At 39.3% G+C, this 24,009-nt stretch overlaps 1 protein-coding gene across 3 annotated transcripts in view; it reads right to left on the reverse strand.

Annotated features, from left to right (window-relative positions):
* LOC117291492 (collagen alpha-1(I) chain-like) overlaps positions 1-24,009 on the reverse strand; it is a 49,620-nt gene that overhangs the window by 5,560 nt on the left and 20,051 nt on the right. Inside the window, exons 12-36 of one of the 3 annotated variants that reach the window (XM_033773234.1) lie at positions 23,829-23,876; positions 23,087-23,335; positions 22,198-22,260; positions 21,781-21,816; positions 21,343-21,441; positions 20,647-20,712; positions 20,128-20,265; positions 19,493-19,528; positions 18,476-18,520; positions 16,953-17,078; positions 15,337-15,420; positions 14,567-14,674; positions 13,745-13,825; positions 12,794-12,910; positions 10,917-10,979; positions 10,221-10,244; positions 10,042-10,107; positions 9,417-9,495; positions 8,583-8,662; positions 8,151-8,213; positions 7,750-7,812; positions 6,187-6,325; positions 5,419-5,576; positions 4,686-4,814; positions 120-182 (exon numbers count right to left, since the gene is read on the reverse strand). In XM_033773234.1, coding sequence (XP_033629125.1) covers positions 120-182; positions 4,686-4,814; positions 5,419-5,576; positions 6,187-6,325; positions 7,750-7,812; positions 8,151-8,213; positions 8,583-8,662; positions 9,417-9,495; positions 10,042-10,107; positions 10,221-10,244; positions 10,917-10,979; positions 12,794-12,910; positions 13,745-13,825; positions 14,567-14,674; positions 15,337-15,420; positions 16,953-17,078; positions 18,476-18,520; positions 19,493-19,528; positions 20,128-20,265; positions 20,647-20,712; positions 21,343-21,441; positions 21,781-21,816; positions 22,198-22,260; positions 23,087-23,335; positions 23,829-23,876 — 2,223 coding nt within the window. The remainder of the gene's footprint in view (positions 1-119; positions 183-4,685; positions 4,815-5,418; positions 5,577-6,186; positions 6,326-7,749; positions 7,813-8,150; positions 8,214-8,582; positions 8,663-9,416; positions 9,496-10,041; positions 10,108-10,220; positions 10,245-10,916; positions 10,980-12,793; positions 12,911-13,744; positions 13,826-14,566; positions 14,675-15,336; positions 15,421-16,952; positions 17,079-18,475; positions 18,521-19,492; positions 19,529-20,127; positions 20,266-20,646; positions 20,713-21,342; positions 21,442-21,780; positions 21,817-22,197; positions 22,261-23,086; positions 23,336-23,828; positions 23,877-24,009) is intronic. The other 2 variants (XM_033773231.1, XM_033773232.1) reach the window with 2 other exon arrangements.

Below are 24,009 nucleotides of genomic sequence, written 5' to 3' on the forward strand. Positions count from 1 at the left end.
GATTATTTAGTCGACGTCCCTTGTTAATTGTCCCATGTGAAAGGGTCTTAAATGACCTGATTCACATTGAAAGGGGGAGAGCCACCAGGGTGATAAACTGTGAAAGGAATGCAACTTACAGTGGGGGAAGATTGTGAGGTGGTAGTGGGTGGCACTGGGTCAAGGTTAAATGTAGCTCCGAGCTAGAGAGAAGAGGAAATGGATTAACAACTAAATGATCATCAGGCATCAAGGTCATATGCAAATGCATCAAGGTCATATGCAAATAATTGAGGTCATATGCAAATGATAACTCCCTGACCTCACTCATCATTCTATATTAAGCCTGAAAACAAAATTTGGTTGGATTGCCTTTTCCCGATCGACAGTTTTTTTTTCTTCCCCGTTTTCAATTCAAAGATTTTACTTCATGGATATTTATGCTTATAAGATGGTAAAATATGGTTGCCTTTCATTTAGAATTAAGATGACAGACGCATATTTTCAGCCATACATCAATATATTTTTCGACAGGCATTATGACAAACATGATATAAACATCTATCATTTTCCATTTATAAATAACACTTCAGATTTCACAGTGCAAACATATCTATTTCGACTGGCCAACCCAAGAAAAAAAATTGGGTGAAAGGGCAATCCAACATATTTTGTTTGTAGGCCTTAATTTAGTTAAGCATTATGCAGGCATGACATTTTGAAAAGCCTGGGCTGACCTGGGTACAATTTCATAGCGCTGCTTAGCGGCCGATTTTGTGCTTACTGTGCAATTTCTATTGCATAGCGCTGCTAACCGTAAAGCACACGAAAAAGCATGCTAACCTTCAGGTGCTTACTGCACGAAAATAAATGACGTCACAATGCAAATCCACGGTTAACACGCAATATGGCCGCCCAATTGTTCTGCTAACCTGTGAAATACGATAAGGCTTAAGCAAATTTGTCTGCTACAGTAAGCACGCAAATTTGCTTCCGTTACGCATCGCTATGAAATTGGGCCCTGATATCGTCGGCTCATGACTATAAATTTGTTTCTGCAGTTTGTATTGATTCAGGCCTGGAATAACATGGAGCCCACAGCCACTGTTGCCCTGGGCCCAATTTCATAAAGCCTGTAAGCAAATAAACTTGCTTAGCATGAAATTAATAAAAAATAGGATTACCAACCAAATTTCCACGTGATTTTCAGGATAAGCAAACAACAGCTGAATGCCAGTAACAAGCAATATGCAACAAATTAAAATTTGGTTGGTAATCCTGTTTTTATCAAGGAAGAAATTTCATGCTAAGCAAATTTTCGTGCTTATAGCAGCTCTATGAAATTGGGCCCTGGTCTTGGCCTTGGTTCCCCTTCAAAAGTTTCTCAATAGCCTTTAAGATTTTCAATGGAAGTGCCCTATCAAAATGAAAATGCCCTGATGAAATTCCAGGCATGGGATTTTCGTAAAATTGCATATTTTGGAGCTCCTGGTAAATGGAGTTTGTTGATCAAGAGTTGTCTCCGAAGTAATTGTTCGGCAAAAAGAAACGTTTAATTTCAAAGAAAAACATTGATTTGTTGATTTTAAAATGTATTTTTTTTTCTTTGCAAATTTGCATTTTTCATTTACACCTTCTAGATTCATTACGGATGAGAAAATAAAATTGAAGGCTTTTTAGAGCTGAGCCGGCGATATGTAGGTTTCATGAGCTTTTTAAAGAAAAATCTGACTAAATTTTTCTACAGAATAAAAACCCATCAGAAACCAGATTGAAATGGACACTAAATAAATGAATTGACTTGACACGAGAAAAACATCATGCCTGCTAATGAAATGAAGGCATTTTAAAAGTGACATTGAATACAGCTCCACCTCCATTCAAAGGAACTGCAGTTGCGTGACTTTTGAATGATCAGGCCCCAATTTCATGGCTCTGCTTACCATAAGCAAAGAATCTGCGCTTATGGAAGCAGGTAATTCAGCGCTTACGTCAGGCTTATTTCACAGGTCAGCAGGGAATATTTGCTTGTGCGTATGTGTACTCCACGTTACATAGGCATTCTTTGCTTACACAGCTTGCGCAGAAATTCGGCGCTTGCACAGTGAGTAGAGATCCAGTGGTGATTGTGAGCACAGAATTCAGCAGTAAGTAGAGCCATGAAACTGGGCCCAGTTAACATCTGTACGAGGAGAATTAATGAATTCTAAAAATACTACAAATAAAATGGAAATGTTGATCTTCAGATGCAGCAAACATTCCAATGAATAATGAGGACATCGAAACACACTTGGAATGAAAAATGCAACTCTTCACTAAGTATAGCATTTTGAAATACTGACATATTTGAAATGAAAAACACTAAACTAATTACATGGTAACTTTCACATACTGTAACTTGTAAATGCAAACAAACAATGATTGACAGGGGAAGTGAAATGTGTGATTGCAGTGTATAGATTGCACAAGAAGGCCTTTTTCTATTGTAAGTTGTTTTGAATTGAATAAGTGATTTGGGGTTGAGTAAAGAAAAATTGACTACAGCGGATTTGAACCAATGACCTCCGGATTAACATGCCGGGGGTCTACCAACTGAGCTAGCCGGCGCTCTACCAACTGAGCTAGCCGGGGGTCTACCAACTGAGCTAGCCGGCGCTCTACCAACTGAGATAGCCGGGGGTCTACCAACTGAGCTAGCCAGCGCTCTACCAACTGAGCTAGCCGGCGCTCTACCAACTGAGCTAGCCGGCGCTCTACCAACTGAGCTAGCCGGCGCTCTACCAACTGAGCTAGCCGGCGCTCTACCAACTGAGCTAGCCGGCGCTCTACCAACTGAGCTAGCCGGGGGTCTACCAACTGAGCTAGCCGGCGCTCTACCAACTGAGCTAGCCGGCGCTCTACCAACTGAGCTAGCCGACGCTCTACCAACTGAGCTAGCCGACGCTCTACCAACTGAGCTAGCCGGGGGTCTACCAACTGAGCTAGCCGGCGCTCTACCAACTGAGCTAGCCGGCGCTCTACCAACTGAGCTAGCCGGCGCTCTACCAACTGAGCTAGCTGGCGCTCTACCAACTGAGCTAGCCGGCGCTCTACCAACTGAGCTAGCCGGCGCTCTACCAACTGAGCTAGCCGGCGGTCTACCAACTGAGCTAGCCGGGGGTCTACCAACTGAGCTAGCCGGGGGTCTACCAACTGAGCTATCTAGCCCTATGTTGATGGTCCACCTTTTTTGTCTCTATCTTTGTTTGGGGTGCCAGTCTGTGTAGCCAGGGGATTACACCCAAGTTTATGATACAACCTGGAAAGCGGCAGCCAGGGGTTCACCTTAACAGGATATGACTTTGTATTTCAGATATCAAATAAATAAGTATCTGAAATTAGTATTGTCGAGAAAAACACTTAACTAACAAATTTGTGACTGACTTGACCCTGAGTTGACCCATATTGATAAGGCATTCAAGGAATTGCTCTTGTGCAGTTAAATTCTCATGATAATTATGCTAGTATGCATGAATATGAATTAAGCTCCAAGGTGTTTGATTGTTTCTTGTTTTCTAGGATAAACATCTTGATGCCATCCCAGTAGGGTCTTTGCTAATCTTGAATCTTGAATCTTGAATTGTTGTACTCTCCTATACAAGCATTGCTGCTGTCCTGGAGAAGGTGGGTTGCAAAATCTACATGTGCTCTGTGCTGGTGCTGTCAATATTGTGCTTATAAAATGATGATAGTGTCAACTTTTCCTGAGAGAGATTGAAAGCTCCATCCCTTTTAAACTGACCCACTTCACCTGACGTCATCATTAGAATAATCTTAGATGCGCCATTTTGGTGGTCAATGTCACAGTGGTTATTCAGTGAGGTGCGCATTTTTGGCAACGCGGCGTTTACATGTTAACCTATTGATCACCAAAATGGTGAGCGTGGCACAGTCGCCGCGTGTGATGTGCGTGCAAGGGGTCAATAGTGCTTCTCTCTAATGCCATGGTAACAAGCGTCATTGCTGATTGCCAAAAGTTATCAACATGACTGGTTTTCATTTCACAGCCAAACCAAAACATTTGCCGAGAATTGTTTTCAGTGGCAGCCCAGGAGTTGTGGAATGCATACAGAGCGAAAAGAAACTCATCTGTTTTAGATGTGTAAGATTAAAACTCACCTTTTTATTTAAAGCAGCACTCTTACATTAGTTTTTTTTAATGGGATTATATTTTGTGTGTCTTTTTTTTCTTTTTGGTGTCTATGGCTGCCTTGCCAGTTAGTCTTTTTTATAGTTTTTTAAAATTGTATACAAAGATAGGGTTAGAGGGGTTTTTTCCTGAAAAGATTAACACATTACCAATGCCAGCAGAGTTAGGCTTTTGTATAAGTACTTATTAGTTCTCTGTGGTTCCAGTGTGTCAGGAGATTCTGGCCCCCCATTATGGCAAACTGTGCACAAACTTGTTGTGATACCGCCCTCTTTTGAATCATCCTCCTTCAGCCCATGTTAATTTCCCATATGGGGGACAGAATCTCTGGCGGACAGAATCCACTGGGACACTGGCACTGGCCTGATGACCAGTCTTTTTTTCTTTCTTTATCCTTTTCTTCCATTCTGTGCATTTAAACGTGTTAAGTGCTTTTGATCAATTTGTGTGAAGAGCGCAAACAAAATTTTAAATTATTGTTATTAATATCAATTAGACTAGCTCCCAAAGCGCTTACCAGTATTTGAGTCATTCCATCGTTTTTCCTCAAGTACAGCTCCTGCACATCCGAGACAAATGCAATTGTTCCTGGAGACAGACTAGCCGCATGTCTTATCATATCATTGATGGAACTAAAAGACGTCAACTGCAAACAGAGGAAGAATTATACATGGATTATTTTGGGTAGAGAAGCCAGTTGGACTGGTAGAAAGTCTACAACCCTATCACACTGTATCTCTTATCTCAGTGGAATAGACCGTATTGAACATGACGTCACCATTCAAATATCTGCCCAACAAGATGGCGTCTGCGAGCGTGTGCGTGTGTGTTTATGCTTGTGCCATAGCAATCAAACAGGGAACGCTGCGTGCTGCGTAATTCTTTGATGTACGCGTGTAGACGCAAATACGGTTTCGACCTACAAAATGGCGACTTTCATAGCAAAAAAGGGGTTATTCAATTAATCTATATCCGTATTCCATGGGGTTCCAGTTGCACATTTCACGAATACCCAAGGGTTATTACTGCTTACCGCTGCTCCAGAGCAGGGGTGGCTATTCCCCAAGGTATGCCAATTTGCCGGGGAAGACCGGGGGCAAATCAGGGGTAGTGATTATAGTGTCAAAAGGCTGACCGTTTCCCCCGGGGCCAACCCGATGATAATGAGTAGTGTGAAAAGGGCTTATGTTTATTTTTATCCATACCATTACATGTAGTTTAAGGAAAAGGTCGAGGAAATTAACACTCACCGTGCCATCCCCAGAGCTGCCAGGGAGCCCTCGATGCCCTCGTTCCCCTCTAGGTCCGACTGGTCCAACTATACCAGGTACACCGGGTTCACCTGACCTACCTGGTTGACCGGGGGCACCTGTTGGGCCTGGAGGACCCTCTATTGGGATAATGTCGCCTTCAGGTGCCAAGTTAGGTTTGAGAATAGGAAAGAATGATGGGTGGAAAGGGAAAACAGAAATGTTAAATCAGAGAGAAAATACACCAAAATTTAAACAAATTTAACACAAAATTTATAACTGTTAATACTGATGCTTCGAAATGTTCAGTGAAGTATCAAGAACTCAAGCAGTTGAGTTAAAGATAAACTTCAACAAAATCACTTTAAACTAGTTTGACTAGTTTTGACATCATTTTGATTGTTGTTCGTTCTTGTGGTCACCACCTTAGACCATCTAGATTGGCAGGTCAAAGAAGAGTCAATTTATATTATCGTTATCAAGGGTCGCCACGCCAGCAGAACCGTTTGGGGTGCAAAGATTTAACACTCCTGGATTATGTGGTTTATAGGTGGATCAGCACATGCACAGATAAGAAGTACCAGCACCAATTTCATCAGAAGTTTTTCTCCCTGTTAAAAATTTAGCGACAAAACTAGCTGCCCCCCCCCCCTTTTTATTTAAATAAGTGTTCCTACCCTGTTGGTGGTGCCCATCAAGGCAACTGCTCGTTTTAAGCGAACGTTTCAGACCTCATTGCTTACTCTTATTCTGTATGAATGTACTCACCATTTACAATAGGTTGACGTGAAGAACCAGGAGGGCCAGGAGGACCGGGTGGTCCCTGCTCTCCGGGGATGCCATACCCAGGTACACCTGGTTCACCTGGACGGCCTGGCTCACCCGGAATACTCTCACCAGCAGGTCCCTTTATAATAGTAATAACAATAGTGACTATAATAATAACAATAGTGACTATACTAATAACAATAGTGACTATAATAATAACAATAGTGACTATAATAATAACAATAGTGACTATAATAATAACAATAGTGACTATAATAATAACAATAGTGACTATAATAATAACAATAGTGACTATAATAATAACAATAGTGACTATAATAATAACAATAGTGACTATAATAATAACAAAAGTGACTTATAAAGTGCTCACATCTGTCACTCAGTGACGCTCAAGGCGATTCAACATTAAGTGGTTTCCGGCAGTAAGTGTGGGATTACATTTGATTAATGAGACTTCTCCTTTTACATAGCACCATGTGATGGTTCACAAAGTGCTGTAGTGCAATATGCTGCCAATCAAACCAGGAATAGTGGGTCAAATCCCTTCTCGTTTCGTGCACTGGGTTTCTTTTAGGTGCGTTACACAACACACAAAACCAACTGCTTTACAACCAACCCGAAGCATTTGCTTTGAGCTTACTATTGATTTTTGGTTATCTCTGAGACTACTCTCAGTAATAGTATTTATTTAGGTCAAAGCACATGCTTCATTATAGGGACCCATTACTTACAAGCAGTGCTTTTTTATGGGTTCCTCTACAGTTTCACTCCCTGTTTACATAATACTGTATTGTATTGGACTGTTATACTTGTGAATACTGTGGAAATAAATGAACTGAACTGAACTGAACTGAACTGAAGGGACAAAGCATGATGGTCAAGTGTCTTGCTTAAAGGCACTGGACGCCTTTGGTAATTGTCAAAGACCAGTATTCTCACTTGGTGTACCCAGACATATGCATAAAAAAAACCTGTGTAAGTTTTGACTCAATTGGTCATCGAAGTTGCAAGAGAATAATGAAAAAGATAACCATATTGTTGCTAAGCTTGGGCGATATCACGATATTATCGAATATCGCGATACTAATTTGGAAACGATTTCGATATCGGATCGATTTGGTTTTAATCGAAATATCGATATATCGCGATATATCGCGATATCGATAAATATCGCAATATCGCGATGTATTTCCTAGCTGAGACATCTTGCACCCCATAGGTTTGGAGTAAAACCAGAATGATAGGTCATTAGAACAACTCCCTTATGCTATGACTGTCTCTTCTACAACTTTCACTGGGAGTTTGAAGACTGATGATGTCAAATTTAATTAATCGCGATTTTATCGCATATCGCGATATATTGTCGGCGATATATCGTGAATAAAATAAATCGATATCGCCCAAGCTTAATTGTTGCACAAAATTGGGTGCTTTAATAAAAGGCTTCAGGCCTGAAGTCCTTTAAATATTTGAGTGAGAAAACACCTCTTTCTCAAAAACCATGTTCCTAAGTTTCTGATGTCAATGTGACAAGTATCTTACCGGTTTGCCAGGAATACCTGGCGGACCGATGTTAATCTCTCCGTTGAATACAGAAGAATCTCCCTGGGATCAAAACAAACATAGTTGAGTCAGTATGATAGACTATAAAACAAACAACAAAAAACGTTCAACAAAATTGTTGCCGTCTCCCTTTCTGAGAGCTTATTTGTTTTGAAGATAGCGGTAGCAACATCTTTCAAAATTGTTTTGTCAATAAACTTCAGTCGAAAACATCTGAATCTACAAAGACTACCCAAACACAACATTTGAAAATTCAAATTATCAGGGTCTCGGAAAACACCAATGATGAAATTCTTCTACTTTTATGCACAACTGAAATACAATCTATAGCTTGCCGGTAGACTTGTAATACTAGTAATACTATGAAAGGCCTAACTTACCTTTTCTCCTTTTGGTCCTTGTGGTCCCACTGACCCGGAAAGTCCATCAACACCAGGGAAACCCTAAAAAAAGAAGTCACAATTAAATGTTTGTTAAGTATTAAGGATGGTGGAAAATACTAAGTAAGTAAGATTTGCAGAGACACCACCTAGAAATCTTAGTGAGTAGTGGTGGCTCTGAGAAGAAAAAACAACTACTCTCAGAGCTACCACTACTAACTAAAGAGAATTTTACATGCTGTCACTGCAAACCTTACTTACTTAAAATGTACTTTCTTGAAGAAATCACCGTTTCTTGAAGAAATCACTGTTAGATCGAGGATTCCATTCAAAATTTTGACTGCAATCTCAAACTTTATGGAATAAAAACCACAATTTGAGGATCTGAAGAGTCTTAAATGGAATAAAAATATAAGATGCAAAGATACTCACTGAGGCACCAGGCCTTCCTTCTGGTCCCTGTGAACCTGGCAACCCACGAGGTCCTGTCAAACCATCTACACCAGGAAAACCTTATCAAGAAAAACACAGATTCAATTCATTGCAATTTTGCAATTCCTCCAATGGCATGAAACTTATTCTACACCAGTAAAATCACAATAACGGCAATTCAATAACTCTATCAGCTCACATACAGGGTCGCTTCTGCATAGACCTTTTCGCAAATACCCATTGCGCAAGCGCTTACTGTTGAATGAGGTGTATGCTGGTCTAGCTAGCGAAAAAAAGGAGGAAAACTAGAAAGGCTGACCTACATGTATATAGGTTTTTCAGGCTCTTTCTGTTCAAAAACCTTTTCATATTTTATGAAGAGGTTTTTGAACAGAAAGAGCCTGAAAAACCTATATGGCATGGACAATGCATAAAATACAAATAACATGGAAAGTTGGTTGTACATGGTGATGGAAAATAATTTTGTTCAATAGTTTTTAAGTAACTACCACTTTATGATTGGCACGTTTTGTTTCTTGCAATACCTTAATAAAAACTTATAACTTTCATGAATCTACAAAAAAAAAGGAGCTATTTAAAGTTTAAATTAAGGTTAAATCGGCAACAAAATCTGCCCTAGCTTCTTTCAAGAATCATGTTGGGATTCATTATAGTTGATTCGATTTGAAATGGCTTACTGCAATAAATTAGAATTTGCAGAATACAGTCTGAATTGCGATCAAATAACAAAGAGTTGGAAATATAAAATTCAGAAATCAACCTGATTACAACTAATTTTGAAATAACTAATTCCAGTGTTTTTTGGGCTCATACCTGGTTGTCCTTGAGGTCCATTGGACCCTCCCTTCCCTGAAGGTCCTGGCTCACCCATGTCTCCTTTCTCACCCTTTACCTTCAAATCATAATAATAATAATCAGCATTTGATTTATATTTCGCCCATTCCATAAAATAATCAAGAAACAATTATAAAACAAAAACAGCAAAATGACAACGATTAAAATGGTTAACAACAGCAAAAATACAAAAATAAACACAAATACCACAGAAAAAAAAAGTTCAAAAATTTACAAATAACTTACAGGGTTTACAGAAGGTAAAGGTAAAAGGATCTCATGAAATATTATTCCGTAAAATGCTTTACTTTGTGAAAAAACATTGAAACAATTATCAATTCTCGACAACGAGAATTACGGATTTATAGTAAACACATGTCATGACATGGCGAAACAAGGGTGGGTTTTCCCGTTATTTTCTCCCGACTCCGATGACCGATTGAGCCTAAATTTTCACAGGTTTGTTATTTTATATAGAAGTTGTGATACACAAAGTGTGGGCCTTAGACAATGGCTTTAAGTGGGATTTGAACCAAGAACCTCAAAATTAACAAGCCGACGCTCTACCAACTGAGCTATCTAGCCCAACTCTAGTGTCACTTACCCCTAGACCAAGACCAAGACCTCCGGCACCAGACTCTCCTTTCTGACCCCGTTCACCATGATCCCCCTGCAAACAAAATGGAACATTCCGATGATAGAAATTGCAAATCTCTCACTCACATGATTGAAATCAAAAACACAAAGACACTTAAAATATAGAAACAACAAAATTAACTTTACCTTGTCGCCTCTTAATCCGATACCCTGAAAGAAAAAGAAAAACATATTTTCAGATTAATTTTTGAAATTGATTGAAGGGAAAATACATCACTGACAACTTGTTGAGAAAGTTTTGATTTGGGGTAAAGATTTGATACGAAATAGTTCCAACCAAACTGTTTACATTTGTCAGTCCATGACTTGCGATAAAGATGGGAGCAAATGGTGATGATTTTAAGCCGTCAGACAGATCTAGTTCATTTAAAACTAACATCTTTGAAAAGATGGTCGGGCGGCAATTGCTTCAAAATGATACAAAATACTTTTTGTTAAACGAAACAACACCTGCCGAAACAGTTCTGACTTCTTGGGAATAAAATACATATATACTTTCAATCAAGCAAGTCATTTTGTGATAACATCAAAGTACATTGTGTCTGCAAATTATTTAAGCTGCCTCCACAGGCACAATATTTGGTCCTTCAAAAAAAAAAGGGAATATTCTATTGAAAATAATAGACTGACCTACATGTACACATGGTGTGGAATTTTACTTTCCTGTACATACTCCCATGCACATCTTTTAAACAGATTAAAATAATCCCACCACTGCCCAACTCAACCAAAGAAAAAAACAATTTCCCCCAAAACCCATATTTGCCTTGTGGAGTATAAACAACTAAAAAATACAACTTGTTTCTACGGATGTCAACTTACAGGTCGGCCGTCAATTCCTGGTGGTCCGGACAATCCAGCTGGCCCTGTGTCACCATGGCTACCCTGCATTTTATAAACAATGCAGAGAACAACAAATCTTGAAGGAAAGTTCGGTGAATTATATAGATACAGAGAGAGCACTGAAAACATTTGAGGGTTCTTTAAAGGCACAGGACACTATTGGTAATTACTCAAAATAAGTGTTAGCATAAAAGTGTACTCGGGAATGAGCAATGTAGAGCTGTTGATAATATTAAACATTGTGAGAAAGGGGGAATTTCTTATTCAAAAATTAAAAGACTTCAGTCCTGAAGCCTAGTTATTAGGCAACTGAAAGCATACAAGTTTGTGCAACAAGGGCCTTTTTTTCTTTCATGATTCACTTGCAACTTTGACGACCAATTGAGTTCTTATTTTCACAGGTTTGCTATTTTATGCATATGTTGGAATACACCAAGTGAGAATACTGGTCTTTGACAATTACCAAAGGTGTCCATGTGTCTTTAATGCCCAGACTGACAAGACTTGTTTTATCCCTGGCAGGAGATATAAGCAAGCTCTGGTTTATGACAGGTGGGCATCACGATCATGTAAACAATTTAAATTATTATTCAATTACCTATCACTGACAACGGCCTACTTTGAAATGCTAGGGACAGTACAAATAAATCTCAAGTGTTTTTATAATTCCGAGCTTGCGTTCGAGTAATATATTTTATCGTTTATACAATGAAATGAATTATTCTCAGACGACCACCAATATGACATTAAAAAACTGTTGTTTGACCCAACTCCCATCCTGGTTGGTCAAAGATTCACTTGAGCAATTTGCATAAAGGTCTTTACAAAAAGTGTCCTAAAGGCACTGGGTACATGTATATTGTTAAAGACCAGTCTTCTCACTTATTGTATCTCAACATATGCAACAAGTAATAAACCTGTGAAAATTTGGGCTAAATTGGTTACTGAAGTTGCAAGAGAATAATTGTATTGAATCAAATTTTATTATAAAAAACTTAACAACCCCATACCCTGGGGAAGGGTTACTACAACAACAAAACTTAAACTTATAATACAACAAAGAAGGAGAGGTTAGCATAAACAAATATGAAATTACACCTGGTTTTCCTTTAACTTAAAAGCAGAGAATATGCACTTCACAACACAATTCATAATGGTTATATCCTGATGAGAACCTAAAGGGAAATAAATTTGTCCTTCTCAGATAAGATACTAAAATCTGTGTAACTTTGATCAAAGGTATCATACAATTTCTTTCTGATTACAGCAAACATTGGGTAAAAACAAATGAAATGAATTTCCATTTCAGCATCCTCATTTATGGGAATCAAAAATTTGACTCCCATAAGTGGCCGACCGTGCTAGTCGACGAGGTAAAAGGAAAACCGTGCAATTTCGAGGCATGTTTGTGTGGATCATGGTATTCTACTTTTACAACATCTTTCTAACCATGTGCATTTTATAACAAACGGTTACAAACGCTTTTTATAGACCAACTCGTCCGATCCAGGGCAACGTGTTCCTTTAAATTCTACACCTGTATATCTCCCAACCTCAACTTGAAGAAAAACACCCTTGTTGCACTACTTTGCATGCTTTCAGCTGTCCAATAAAAGGCTTCAGCTGAAGTCTTTTAATATTTAAGTGAGAAATTACTTCTTTCCCAAAAACTATGCTACTTCAGAGAGAGACGTTTCTCACAATGTTTTATACTATCAACAGCTCTCCATTGCTTGTTACCAAGTAAGTTTTGATGCTAACAATTGTTTTGAGTAGTTACCAATTGTGTCCAATGCCTTTAAACAACCTATAGCATTAAATTGGAATATTAAATATGAAATGGATTATGAACTGACCGGTCTTCCTGGAATGCCAAAGTGACCTTTAGGTCCTCTCGCTCCCCTGGGTCCTCGCTGACCCTTATAGAAAATCATCTCCGTCTCATCAGGTAGATAAGGCTCACCCTTCAATCCCTTCAAGAAAAAACAACAACAAATAAAATGGTTCAAGACTGACTCTTCGTGTAAAAACTCTAAAAATAGTTTTACTCTAGATCAGACGACACTGACACATCAATCTGATTTCATAAGTATTTAATATTGAAAGCATGGGTAGCGGCGGTCTTGACCGATTGAACTATTCCCGCACTGCTGCATTCTTGCAGCAAATGCCCAGTTGTGTGATCTAAATTGCTGTTAGCATTATGTCCCCCACCGAACAAAACTCAATTGACAAAAATTTAATCTAAGAAGCGTTACTGCAAGTAAAAATTTGTAGATTCCTATTAAGGATTATTCTTCTAGCGTGGACATATTTGTTCCAGATTTTCAGAAATATCTAGAAAATGCGACCACCTTTTGAAATGACATGTTCACATACTTTATTGTGTATGTAACTCGGAAAAAGGGTACACTCAAAAAAAGAATGAATAAAACTAAATAAAAAGACTAACTGTGGGGGCACTCGCTTGAACAAATGAGAAAAATCAAGATCGGATAGGGCTAAGACGCGAGGAAATGCAAAAGAATAGGAACGGTGACTCAAAGTGTAGGTTTCTCAACAACAAAATAAAAATAACTTTATTGACTATAACTCAAAAACCTCTAGACCAAAACGAATGGACTTGGAATTCGAACTTTAAAATTACTCTGTTTGTAACCTCTACCCCTACCACATATACATCTACATTTATATAGGATAAAAACAATCGACCGGTTATTTTCTTCTTCTGTAATTATCTCCATTAAAACTGATCAAACTGAACAAGGTTTATCCGTAATTTACAAGAGAGGTTTTTACTAACTTACCTGTGGCCCTCTTGGTCCTGGTAAACCATTCAAGCCATCCACTCCTGGGAATCCAGGTTCTCCAGGCTCCCCTGTAAATCCCTGAATGAAAAACACAAACAAAAGCAATCAAAGTTTAAGACAACTTAGCTGTTAAGCAGAAAATACTGCCAGACAAATTTCTTTATCCCCGATGCAAATTTAACATCTCTTAGTTATCATATTAGTTTAAAGTCAATGTTTAATGTTCACAAACATACAGGGCCCAATTTCAAAGAGCTGCTTAACGGCCAATTTCAACCGTTAGCAAGCATTAAGGCATGCTAACTTTTTGGTGCTTGCTGCACAAAAAATGGGTGATGTCACAATGCAAATCTTAAGTAAACACACAAGCTGGCAACCACCTAACTTTCTTGCTAACCTGTGAAATGAGCCGGTTCATACATGTACTTCCTGCGAATGCGAAGTGAATGTTGCGAATGTTGACGCCACAAATTCGCAACAAATAATTCACAGCAGTTCAACTCTGCTCAACTCACCAGCGAATATCGCTGCGAGGGGAGAGTTTTGATGCCAAATTCACGCCAAATTCGCTTCGCATTCGCATTCGCATTAAGTATGTACCTAGCTATATGCTTACACCTGAGCAAATTTGTCTTCTTCAGTAGGCCTAAGAACATTAATTTGCTTACAATTAAGCAGCACTAAGAAATTGGGCCTAGGTCAGGAGATCTCTTGGCCAGCCTGGAAGTTTCTTTCCACAAAACCTTGTTCTGGCAGAATTACTGTTGACTCCAGTGACAACCGCTACAATGATTTCAACACGGATCACTCAGTACTAACCTGACTTCCTTGAGGTCCTTCGACACCCATCGGCCCGATCGGCCCAGCTGGGCCAACATCACCCTTCTCACCATGGAAACCTGGAATTCCGTTCAAGCCAGCATCCCCCTTCAAAACAAAAAATTAAATAGCACTGAATATATAATCCAATGGTCACATCGAGCTTTGCCACCAACATTGTTGTAGCTGGAGACCAATTTTAGTGGTGGGCTTTCTAAATCCAATTTAGTCCACCAAGGGCAAGCGGTTTAGATATGGGGCCACCATTGCTGAAGTGCAATTTTTGCTGTGCAGCAGTGTATTTTGTTCAGGGTTCAGGGAAATTTGTTAGTTCTGGGCCGGCCGGCCCACTATCGCCCATCGTGGCTACAACACTGACCACCAATCACGATTGCAAATGTGAACGAAAACAAATCTAACGAGTTCTATTTCAAGTAATTCAACCACAGAATGTAGACGAGGTTACGTCCATGCAGGAAGAATATTCTGCAATTGAAATCAACAATCTGAGAAACGTTACTGTCAGAAACGCTTCTCAGATTCAAGTTTGGGGAACAAAAAGGAATATAATTTTTCCATAACCGCAAACCTTGAAAAAGTGAAAAGTTTATTAAAATGCATTAAACTATCCAAAGTTGCTGTACTTCTTACCAAGTAAGTTTTTTTTTCCATTAATTTTCAGAGTCACAACCAAAGGTATACAGATGCTTAAGCTTCAAATTTAACAGATGTAAATGTTGGTTGTTAAGGGGAGACAAGTTTTCTGATACCTTAAATCCTCGAGCGCCTGGTGGGCCTTCATCTCCTGGTAGTCCCCTCTCACCCTTTTCTGCCATGGATCCATCCACATCAATCTGGAAAAAAATAAAATAAAATAAAATAGTTAAGGAAGAGCTGTGACTAGCCCGACGCTGTTTTCACTCGCATGTTTGAACATGGTGATAAGGTGGTGAGCACATCATGATGCTCATGGTCATTACACCATGATAATCAAATCATGCATTTTCTTCATTGTGAATTTTAGTTTAATGTAAATCTGTGGACATTGTGTTTTGTGTCCTACAAAAAGTACCCAGGCCCTTTAAAACGGTGGTTCATTGGCCAAATGCTAGCTAATACACCTGAAGACCAGTACAAATTTGCTCCAAGTGGTCTGGATGGTAGCACTCAAGAGACAGCTTAAGACTCACTTGTTTCGTCGACGGTGATATTTGTTTTGGGCCATCTTTGATTTTGATTCTATCTGTGTCTGAGACTTCCAAGCGCTTTGCATCTTCTAGAAAAGGCACTCTATAAAGGACAGCTTATTAATAGTGTTAATATTATTACTGTTGAAAAGCTTACCCATTCAATGTGCATTATTATTACTATTATATATATATTTTTTGTTGCAAGTTGCCAGACACACAAGGCCTGAAGGCCACTTCAAGGTGTGGGCTACAATTATTTTTTTCCAGAGGCCGTTGCCACCTACTCCTAGGGCTGAAACAGGGTTACCCCTTTTGCAGTCTATACAGATGTAGGCTTGGGTATCATCCATCCGAAGCCTGGCCGGTAGAGCAGAAAGCACTACCTCCCCAATTTTACGCAGCAAGTGTCACAACCGGGACCCGGACCCACACCCTGCCGATCAAACACCACAGCTTGAATCCGGTGCACTTAACTGCTCGGCCATGACACGCTACAAGTGAAAAGGCTGACAGACCAGTGGTATGAACTGTTCCTGCTGGCTAGTCATGGGGAAAAGTTCAGTGCAAACCCCGGGGCAAATCTAGTTATTTAAAGTCACCTGGAAGTGGTATTATGTCAAAGCAAAGCCTTTGTCACTAATATATGTGTTTTAATGAGTGGAATGTGAATAAACATTTAACTAAGGTTCTAAAAAATTAGTTCTTATCTTATTTACAAATTTAAGAGTAGGCCCCGACCCGAGAGGGCGCTGTTCTTGACGTCAATCAAGGCGCGATATTTGAAGAGAAAATGCTGCACAGTACTGAAAAAGACGTCGGACGGACCATAGGCACTATTGCTCTTGCGAGTCTGACCAGCCATGCAGACTGATCCTATCTTTAGTTGTTTTTGCTGCATCCAGCAGCAATACACTTGGTCGGCATTGCTTTTTTCGAAACGAACAAGCTTACAACTTGGACTTCCATGTACTTTGCACGTGTGTTTACTCTTCAAGGCAAAGTCTGCCTCGATTGACGTCACAAAAGGGGTAGGCGGAGTCAACCCCCAAACAACTTTATCTATTTTTTAAACATATAAATCGTGTCAAACAACTACTAAAAAAATTGTTTTGTTGTTACTTAACACCTACTCTTTTGTTTGAAAAAATAAAAATGATATTTCCAGGTGACTTTAAGTATTTTGTCTCCTTGCTTACAAGCATTTCTCCTGGCGGTCCCGGTGGTCCTTGAATGCCCTGTTCTCCTGGCATTCCTGGGAGTCCTTGTGGTCCAAGATCACCCGCTGGACCCTCCAATCCAATACCTGGAACGCCCTTCACACCCTGGTGGTAAAACACAAACAAACAATGATTTAAGGTTACAGTTAAAGGAACACGTTGCCTTGTATCGGACGATTTGGTCTATAAAAAGCGTTAGTAACAAGTCGTTATAAAATGCACATGGGTAGAAAGATGTTGTAAAAGCAGAATACAATGATCCACACAAACATGCCTCGTAATTGCACGGTTTTCCTTTAACCTCGTCGACTAACACGGTCGGCCATTTATGGGAGTCAAATTTTTGACTCCCATTAATGGCCGACCGTGTTTATTCGCACAGTAATGGGGAAAACACGCAATTTCGATGCAAACTTGTATGGATCATTGTACTTACTTTTACAACATCTTTCTATCCATGCATTTTATAACAAACGGTTTCAAACGCATTTTATAGACCAACTCGTCCGATCCAAGGCAACGTGTTCCTTTAACATTCAGTCCACAAGGGTAACTGACTGGGGAAGTTTTGAAAGAGTTTTTAAACAGTGTGAGTTTGAACTCCAAATTATTGAACCTGCATACTGTACTGGGAAATTAATCATAGGTTAATGATAAACTTCTAAAATATGGATATAAATTTTCTTAAACTAAGTGAAGATTTATGCTGTGAAGAGATTTGACTAATGTGAACATTTCAGGTACACCCCCCCCCCCTCCCTATTCTCCGGGGCCCAATTTCATGGCTCTGCTTACCGTAAGCATAGAATCGGCGCTTACGGAAGCAGGGAATTCTGTGCTTTTGGCAAGCATATTTCATGGGTTAGCAGCGAATTCTGGCTTCTGCGCGTGCGTACTCGGCGTTACTAGGGATTCTATGCTTACAAGGCTAGCGCAGAAGATCGGTGCTTGCACGTAAGCGGGAAATCGTGATCGTAAGCGAAGAATTCCGCGGTAAGCAGAGCCATGAAATTGGGCCCGGATGCTTACAGACTCTGTGCACCACCAAGAGAACAAAACTACATGTACATGCTTTGGCACACTGTGGACTATTTCTTTCTCCCTTTGCCGACTACTACATTTTTTTTCAGAAGAAAATCTTTAGGCTCAATGTGACTCTGAGAAAATCCAGGAACCAGTAAAAAAAATCCTGAGAAGTCAAACACCTGGGCCCAATTTCATAGAGCTGCTTAAGCACAAAATTTTGCTTAAGCAAAAAAATCCTTGCTTAAAATCAGATTACCGGCCAAGACTCAACTCAATTGTTATGCTAAGTAAACAACAGCTAAATACCAGTCACAAGCAATGTATATGGCATGAAACTTTGGCCAGTAACATGTGTAAAATAGGCGAGCTATTTTTGTGCTTAAGCAAATTTTTTGCTATATGAAATTGGCCCCTGTTCTTATCTGGAAATACTGAAAACGAATTTATAAATCCTACAATTCTATTCTCATCATTACCTGTTTCCCCTGAGATCCAGGTTCACCGTCTTTGCCGTCATCTCCCTGTCAAGAAATTAACCAAGTCATTTTAAAATTAAAAACAAAAATGAACATCACATACAATACTTCATCAGATGTTATAAAGTGGTTACCCAGGTCGAAATTCTAGTTGAACCTAGTTTAACTGGAACTAGTTGAAAACCAGTTGATAAACTAGTTAAACACAGTTAAAACCAGTTGGTTAATATGGAAAATGGACGACTTTGGTCACTATCCAGTTGAACCAGTTGACCCCAGTTAACTAGGTTCAACTGGAATTTTGACCTGGGTAATCGGGCTGTGACATCATGACTAAAGCAGGCCTGTGGGTAGCTGTACATGGACTTATGATCCCTCACCCAGTTACTGCACACATGCGAGTGCTCTCCATATATATGATACGACCATCTCAATTTTTCAATTCCATGTATTCAGAAAGTGCCATTTTTGACATATAAATATGTACATGTTTCCACCAAAGCGGCCAGTGAAAAATGTAGCTGACATTGGAGGTTTTGTTTCTTTGCATTTTGAGGTTTATTTTGGGGGTTCTGTTTTACTTTTGATGGTATGACCTTGGCGCACATTTTTGTGTTTACAGGGAATGTACTATTCGTTTCACGAAGGCTTTTAGGCCAAAACTTTGATAACTGATAACTCCCGAACCGAAAGCGTCAGAAAAACTAATATTTTGGATTTATTTGCTTGGTATGATAATGTATCACTCTAATTTTTTAGAAGAAGATGTGAGAACCCATGAATCACCACTTGGTACATTCTTACAGGCAGGGACTCTTATACGTACATGTACTCACCAAAGCGGGCAGTGCAAAATGTAGCTGACATTGTAGGTTTTGGTTATTTGCATTTTGAGGTTTATTTTGGGGGTTCTGTTGTTTTCTTTCCTTTCAAGTGCAAAGGAGGTGAAACCAAAATGTGTTTCACTAGAATAGAATGTCTTCTGTAGAATGTTAAAAGATAGGAATAGTTTATTACCCTTAGTCCTCGAGGTCCTGGCTTGCCAACACGGCCCTGAAAAACACACAAACATAAACATGAAGTTACTTATTCAGCAATCAGATGTACAGAAAGCTAGACCAAGGACACGATATGGAAAACTCTTGTCACTGCACGTTTAAAGGCAGTGGACACTTTTGGTAATTACTCAAAATAATTATTAGCTTAAAACCTAACTTGGTAACGAGTAATGGGGAGAGAATGATAGTATAAAACATTATGAGAAACAGCTCCCTCTGAAGTGAAGTAGTTTTCGAGAAAGAAGTAATTTTCCACGAATTTGATTTTGAGACCTCAGATTTAGAATTTGAGGTCTCGAAATCAAGCATCTGAAAGCACACAACTCTGTGTGACAAAGGTGTTCTTTTCTTTCATAGTTATCTCGCAAATTGGACGACCAATTGAGCTGAAATTTTCACAGGTTGGTTATTTTATGCATATGTTGAGATACACCAAGTGAGAAGACTGGTCTTTGGCAGTTACCAATAGTGTCCAGTGTCTTTAACCAATGATATCATTGTATCCGAAGAAATCACTGGTTCTGAATAGCAAGTACCCGTCTTTATCCTTGCGGATAAAGACAGGGGCCCCAGTCTACCATACACCACCCTTACCTGTGGTCCTTTAGGACCAATGGATCCTGGGTCACCCTTAGGTCCCCTCTCGCCAGGGGGTCCTTCTAAGCCTTGCTCACCCTGAGCCCCTGGTGGTCCTGGGGATCCAGCATCTCCTGTGATCACCTCCAACTCATCCTGCAGCAAAGAAACCAAGTCAGTATTTCATCTTCGAAAACATACACCACATTATTAATAAAAAATTGTGTTGATTTTGTTGAAAACAAAACAACTAATTATGAGAGGTATTTTATTCATTGAAAGCTTGCAGAAAATGTTGAATTTGGTTAAAACATCTGTTTATACAATTGAGTGTTTTACTAACACTCGGCCGACCATGCCAACCAAGAAAGGTCTATTACTAATACATTAACTCTTTGAAAAACCTTGGAGACAATTGTCATTCAATGTCTGTTTTTAATACAAGAAATATTGTTACCTTGAAATAAACAAACAAACACATTCAAATATATATATAAGGTAACATGGGCCTTTAGAACTTCCCCAAGCATAACTTACAGCATTTTTTAAGGTCGACTTCGTTGGCATAGGCATGTTACCACTTCCAGTGTCCATGTCTCCACCCTGTTAAAATAATAACAAATTATGAAAATGGTTAAAAATTATGAACTTTTGTATTAAGGCGTCTGTCTCAAACATAGATGGACAATCATATTTGCATTGTCGGCACAACTGGTATTCAGAGTTATGAAAAATAATATGAATATGAGAGGCATTTCATGAAGCCTGTTGAGTTTTCATTTCATTTAGTTTCATTTCCAATTTAATCTGGTTGTGATGCAAATAATAATAATAAAAACACTTTTGATGCTCATCGTGCGGAACAAAAAACAAACTTGAAAATAACAATAAAACAACATATCAAAAACAGCATATTAACAACTACTTGTATCAATACAAAACCAATATCGAAACTAAGCTAACTACTTTTCTGGAAGAGACGGAAAGAGCAAGTTTTAAATTGCGGGGGGATAGGCTACAATTATTCTGAATGGAGGCTGTTTCCAAATGTAAGGGCAAGCATGAAAACAAAATGTATCCCTCCAAAAAATGCGTTCTAGGGGAACACTTACTATACTAGCCAAGAATTACCCAATGGAAAGAAAACGAGAAAGGAAGTTTCGTTTTTTTACACGTCTTATACGCAGGAAATTTACGGTATTGATAAAAGTTTTTCAAGAATCGTTTTCTTACACTAAACGGCATAGTGGAAGCTGACATTTCTGTTGGCATGACGTATACTTTTCCCGGTGGGCCAGGTGGGCCTGGCGGTCCTTGCATTCCTGTATCACCCTGTACACACACACAAAAAAACACCCCAAAACCACATTAATACATTTATCAACACTGCTTGTAGTAATAGACCGATCCATTAAGCTCCGCCCCATTGCGTATTGACCAATCACAACGCAACGAAGGTCCAACGAATAAGGTCCGACATGCATGCACGTATGCTTGGAGCCCGCAGCAGAGTTGTGCAGAAAGGCATTGGAGAGGCTCGCGTGTTCTTGCTCACACGTGCGTCGTGGGCGGAGCCTAATAGATCGGTCTATTGCAAATTATTCTGATGGAGTTCTTTCAAAGAGAATTCAATTCAAATATATCATGAATTACCATGGGGGCACTCATTACCTTCATTCCATTGATTCCGTCCAGTCCAGATTCTCCCTGGAGAAAAGAAAGAGAAAAACAAACTCATATTGGAGTGAGGTAAGGTAAGGGTAAGTATCATTTTACCAGCAACCACTTCCCTTTGGATGTTATAAAATACTTTAAACAAATAATTAATAGTGAGGGGCGGTGCTCTGGGGTGGATTTCACAAAGAGTTAGGACTAGTCTTATCTCGAGTTAGGACCAGTTACTCGTCCTAACTTAGGACTATCCATGCAATGTGTATATCTCCTAGGACGAGTCCTAACTCTTTGTGAAATCGACCCCTGTTTTCAAAATGCCCAAGTTGGATTTTCGGTTAAAACAAGTTATCCCTTCTCAACCACACATATGGGTAGGTGACAGCGGCAATGACAGATGGAGATCTATACACTTACTTTTTCTCCACGCCTTCCAGGGAGTCCATCCTGTCCAGAGGGCCCAGTCGGTCCAGCAGGTCCCTGTCGGAAGACAAAAATATTGTTGACGCTACCACAGTCTCAAAGGTGATACATTCATTGGTTATTTATAGGGGACTTTCTTCCTGATAAATACCATCAAAAAGGGGTTAAATTTGCAATGAAAAAAGTGTGCCCATGTATGTTCAAGATAAAATAGAGTTAGCTGTTGCAATCAACTTACCCAAAAAAAGGACCGTAATTACAGAAATAGTCAATGGCCTTAACGTTTTGACCCCAGCAAAGTCTTTCTCAAAGCCTTTAAGCCTTTGAGAAAGACTCTGCTAGGGTCAAAACGTTAAGATCATTGACTTTTTTTTAATGTATGTTTAAGGAACAACTTGACATTAAAACACATTTTTCTCAGTTTAATTCTCTTTTGTCTCTTGGTGTTTCTACTTTCACAACTTTTGAATCAGGTGGTATTAACTTGGGGTTTTAACAGCATAATTAAAGCATAGATTATAGTTTTTCTCAAATACATACAAAAATAAAAATAAAATAAAAATACCCAGGTTGACAAACAATTCTTTTGCTTGATCGCATCACAAATAGCCACAAAATAAAGAGCAGACTTAAGTGACTGTATAAAATCACCTAGGGCAGATTTCACAAAGAGCTCAGATTGATCTCAACTGCAAATCATTCCAAGTTGCTTGTAAAGTTCCAAGTAAAGTGTGATGTTACAATACAAATCACTATGATGATACTGACATTTTGTCTTACGGTGAATTTTATTGGTTTGTGAAATTGAGCCCTGATGTATTTAACAGGCAAAGTCTACAATTAAAAGACAACGTGTGTCAAGTAAAAAGTGGATTTAACTTACTTGAATCCCTGGTGGTCCTTGGCTACCATTGAATCCGTCTCTACCTGGCGGTCCTTCAACAACAGTGTAGTTGCTACCAACAATGCCCGGTCTACCGGGTATACCAGGCACACCAGCCATACCTGGGGGACCAGGAGCTCCGACTAGCCCCAAGGTACCTGGAGGACCCTCTGGACCCACGGGGCCTTGGATCCCAGTGAACCCTTGTGGACCTGGGTCACCGTCGTCACCCTTCTTACCACGCTTTCCCTGGTTGAACAAGAATTGAATTAAGAATACTTTAAAATGCAAAATATAAAAGTTAATAGCTTCACGTTTCGAAGACTAAACAACACAACAAACATGAACAGGTAACTAAGTGTAAGTTAGGGTTTGAAACATTGCATGGTATATACACGAAATGGTAAGGTTTGCGGTAACACCATGTGGTGAAAGGTTCAGAGCAGGTTCTTTTACCGATCGAAATGTTGAGTTGAACCCAAGGGTTCTTTTCAGAACCACCCCCACTCATTTAGAGATTATCATAATACATGGCTTTACCGCAAACCTTACTATATAATAATTTGTTTTGTTGTAGTCCCTTGTCTTTGTGAGTCTTATGCAGTGCTAGTCTGTCAATAGGTTAGGGTCCCAAGGCCAAGGCTTCACCCAATCCTAAGTTTTGCCCTTCTGACATGTTCAAAGTTTTGGCTTTTTCTTTCAACCTTTTTCACAATCAAATAATTACTGTTCAGTAACTTACCATTAAGTCAGCATACCCGGAGCCTTCATCAAAGAAGTCAAATATCTTCTGAGGAAAAAAACCCAATAATATGATTTCAATAATCGGACATCTCATTGACTATTTCTAAATCTCACCATGATAACTAATAGTAATAGTAAAGACATTTGTAAAGTGCTAATGCACATCGGTGTATGGGTAA

Source organism: Asterias rubens, chromosome 6 (genome assembly GCF_902459465.1).
Source record: "Asterias rubens chromosome 6, eAstRub1.3, whole genome shotgun sequence".
Classification (NCBI taxonomy): domain Eukaryota; kingdom Metazoa; phylum Echinodermata; class Asteroidea; order Forcipulatida; family Asteriidae; genus Asterias; species Asterias rubens.